The sequence below is a fragment of the Rhamphochromis longiceps genome, linkage group LG6, assembly GCF_057381845.1.
Source record: "Rhamphochromis longiceps isolate RC_006_pf linkage group LG6, R_longiceps_female_GT1.1, whole genome shotgun sequence".
Classification (NCBI taxonomy): domain Eukaryota; kingdom Metazoa; phylum Chordata; class Actinopteri; order Cichliformes; family Cichlidae; genus Rhamphochromis; species Rhamphochromis longiceps.
The window spans coordinates 35,837,963-35,841,720 of NC_140562.1; the positions used below are offsets into that span (position 1 = coordinate 35,837,963).

Consider the following 3,758-nt stretch of genomic DNA (forward strand, 5'->3'; position numbering starts at 1 on the left):
ATATAGCTGACATAGAAAGCTAAATATGTTTCTTGATACTGCTCACATAAGCAGGAATTAGAACTGAACACCATAACAAAATACTGAAGTAGTGAGGCGACAATAACACATGCACATCCTGCTCAGACAAGAACCACACTCACAAATGTCATACTGCCTCCTTGTGTTGCTGCAGCCACACTGCCTAAATCTGTTGTAGGGCTCCATTTTGATTTACTTCCTGTGACATCGAGGCTGAAAGTTAAAATCAAGTTCTTTCTCTTCCAGACTGAAGTATTATTTTAATAATAGTGTATCAGAGTGAACTTGTGTGAATGTGTGTGTGTGTGAATGGGTGGATGACTGGGTGTGTAAAGCGCTTTGGGGTCCTTAGGGACTATGTAAAGCGCTATACAAATACAGGCCATTTACCAACTTCAAATGTGAGAGAAAAAAGTAAATACACAAATGGATATTTTTCCCACAAATGTATTTTAATCAATGTCAAATTACACAAGTCATAATATTTGAATGAAGTGAATGTGTTCCAGGTATGCAATTGTTTAACCGATGATAATTAACAAACACTAAGCAAAACAAACCCTCCAAAATAAAAACAATTTAACAAATAACCCACAAGCACACATCTGTGTTAGCTACCTCTAAAAGAGCACTGTGTTTACATGTTTAAAGTGTGAGTCCTACTCTGGCAGGAAAGGGGGACAGGGGTCAAGAGATATGAGGAGAAGAGGCAGACAGAAACGGGAAGAACTAAGAAAATACAGGAACAAGAAAACTGGGAAAGGACAGTGCTCTAGGAAAAGAAAAAGAGAGCAGAGTAGGACCGGAATGAGCGGATGGATGGTTGGATGGAGTCATGAGTGCAGATGAGAAACAATGAGTGACTTCAGCCTTAGGCCACCTCCTCCTCTCCCTCCTCCTCAAACTCTCCCTCCTCGGCTGTAGCATCCTGGTACTGCTGGTACTCGGACACCAAGTCGTTCATGTTGCTCTCCGCTTCAGTGAACTCCATCTCATCCATACCCTCGCCAGTGTACCAGTGGAGGAAGGCCTTGCGGCGGAACATGGCCGTGAACTGCTCAGAGATGCGTTTGAACAGCTCCTGGATAGCAGTGCTGTTGCCGATAAAGGTCGCGGCCATCTTGAGGCCACGGGGCGGGATGTCGCACACGGCTGTCTTGACGTTGTTGGGGATCCACTCCACGAAGTAGCTGCTGTTTTTATTCTGCACATTCAGCATCTGCTCATCCACCTCCTTCATGGACATGCGCCCTCGGAACACAGCGGCCACGGTGAGGTAGCGGCCGTGGCGTGGGTCGCAGGCGGCCATCATGTTCTTGGCATCGAACATCTGCTGAGTGAGTTCGGGCACAGAGAGGGCTCTGTACTGCTGGCTACCCCTGCTGGTGAGGGGAGCAAAGCCGGGCATGAAGAAGTGCAGACGAGGGAAGGGAACCATGTTGACAGCCAGCTTGCGGAGGTCAGCGTTGAGCTGACCGGGGAAACGAAGGCAAGTCGTGACCCCACTCATGGTGGCGGAGACCAGGTGGTTAAGGTCTCCGTAAGTGGGAGTGGTGAGCTTGAGGGTGCGGAAGCAGATGTCATACAGGGCCTCGTTGTCAATGCAGTAAGTCTCGTCTGTGTTTTCAACCAGCTGGTGGACAGACAGTGTGGCGTTGTAGGGCTCCACCACTGTGTCTGACACCTGGAGACAGAAAAGGCAAAGATCAGGAAAACCAAAGGGAGACAAACGGATGCCAGCAAAGATGGTTTGCATAATCACTCTACCTTAGGAGAGGGCACCACACTGAAGGTGTTCATGATACGATCTGGATACTCCTCACGGATCTTGCTGATTAGCAGAGTTCCCATACCAGAGCCAGTACCGCCACCCAGAGAGTGTGTGAGCTGGAAGCCCTGAAGGCAGTCGCAGCTCTCAGCCTCCTTCCTCACCACATCCAGAACAGAGTCCACCAGCTCGGCTCCCTCCGTGTAGTGGCCCTTCGCCCAGTTATTACCCGCTCCACTCTGACCTGGAAGGAACAAGTTCATTGTGATCGGCTGAGCTAGGGTTTGTTTGTCTAGAAGTATATTTAGCTATCAAAATGTCAAAGTTTGTTATTTAAACTGTTTACTTGTCAAAGCCAGTACTTCAGCTATCATTATATTCTGTATAATCAATAAGGCATGTAATTATGTGTGTTTTTGTGTGTGTCTGTGTGGTTTATCCCATACCAAAGACAAAGTTGTCTGGCCTGAAGATCTGTCCGAAAGGCCCAGAGCGGACAGAGTCCATAGTGCCTGGTTCCAGATCTACTAAGATGGCCCTCGGCACATATTTTCCACCTGCAATACAAAGTCACGTGTTAAAAATGGTCAAATATAGACCATTCGAAAGCAAAGATCGACACATACAGTGAATAGCTGCCTTTCAAAAGTCCCAACCTGAAGCTTCATTGTAGTAGACGTTGATTCTATCCAGCTGCAGGTCACTGTCTCCGTGGTAGGTTCCTGTTGGGTCGATGCCATGCTCATCACTGATCACCTCCCAGAACTGCAGACAGGTCGATTAGAGACAGACAAGCCAGAGAGCAGTTAAATGCGTGCTGTGGCAGTGTCGAGACATTCAAATGCCGACAGCTAAATTCAACGCTATTTATATCCTGCTGTACTTGTTAAACCATAGAAGCTCAACCACGTGATTAATTGCTTAGAAGATTGACAACAAATTTAATCAAAGGGCAAATATTAAAGAGTAAATATTTCCTAAGGTGTGACGTGTGCTGCTTTTGCTCTGTTCTGATGGTATTTGGGAATAATGAATTGAAAAATTAGAAAAAAAAATCAGAATTAAAATCATTATCCTTGTTAGTATTTTTATCAATCCAACCTCAGAATCTTGTGTAATACATTTCTCAAGCCATCTTACATCTTTGGTTCACAGACACCTTTAAAGGACAGGTTTAAAAGATGGGTAATACAATATCAGCCTAAAGCGCTACTTATTATTATAATTAAATATGATTGCATATGTGGAAAAAAAAAATTGCACGGCAGCACGTCTGCCGGTGTTCCTGTCAATTCGCTGTCTGAGCCACACCCCTCTCAGTGTGTCCCCCCCCCCAAACACACACACACACACACACACACACACACACGATTGCTGTCAGTTCATTCATTAAATTCCCGAATAATGATTTGTCAGCCTAAATCAATATATTCTCACACACAGATAAGCTTCATCCAGCATGCTGTGTTACACCGATAACACCCCGTGGTCCCCGTTTATGTGCTGTCGTTCATTTAAAAGTGCATCAAGTGACAATAATGGGGACGTCTCGACTTGCCACCGCCCATCCTGAGGGATGCTTTTGTACGCTTATTCAAGACTTTCCACCCCACTATGTTGACCTATTTAGTATTTCCTGTGAGCAGCATGACCTCTTGCTTGGATACACGTCAGCAGCAGCAAGGATAAACTTGTGTTTCGTTACATAAAACCGACTACAGTTAACAGGTAGACGACATGCCAACAAGGATCCGTTTGTTTTTCTCACCTTGGCTCCAATCTGGTTCCCGCACTGCCCGGCCTGCAGGTGCACAATCTCACGCATTTTGTCGCTGCGGTGTGGGGTGTCTCACAGAGAGCTGCTGCTGGAGAAACAGGGGGAAGCTTGCGGTGGGCTCCGGATTTGCAATTGAACAGTCCTGGCCCTCCAGGATCAGTCGGCAGTCTGGCTGAATGGCGGAGGAGCTGT

General features: G+C 46.4%; 1 protein-coding gene across 1 annotated transcript; it reads right to left on the reverse strand.

The window, feature by feature from the left end:
* Positions 1-452: 452 nt before the first annotated feature.
* Positions 453-3,755, reverse strand: LOC146668511 (tubulin beta-4B chain-like). Its single transcript, XM_085410436.1, has 5 exons — positions 3,558-3,755; positions 2,446-2,554; positions 2,236-2,346; positions 1,789-2,033; positions 453-1,705 (listed from the first exon to the last, which is right to left on the reverse strand). The coding sequence occupies exons 1-5, from the start codon at positions 3,612-3,614 to the stop codon at positions 893-895; spliced, it is 1,335 nt and encodes a 444-aa protein (XP_085266562.1). The 5' UTR covers positions 3,615-3,755; the 3' UTR covers positions 453-892.
* Between the last annotated feature and the right edge of the window lie 3 nt (positions 3,756-3,758).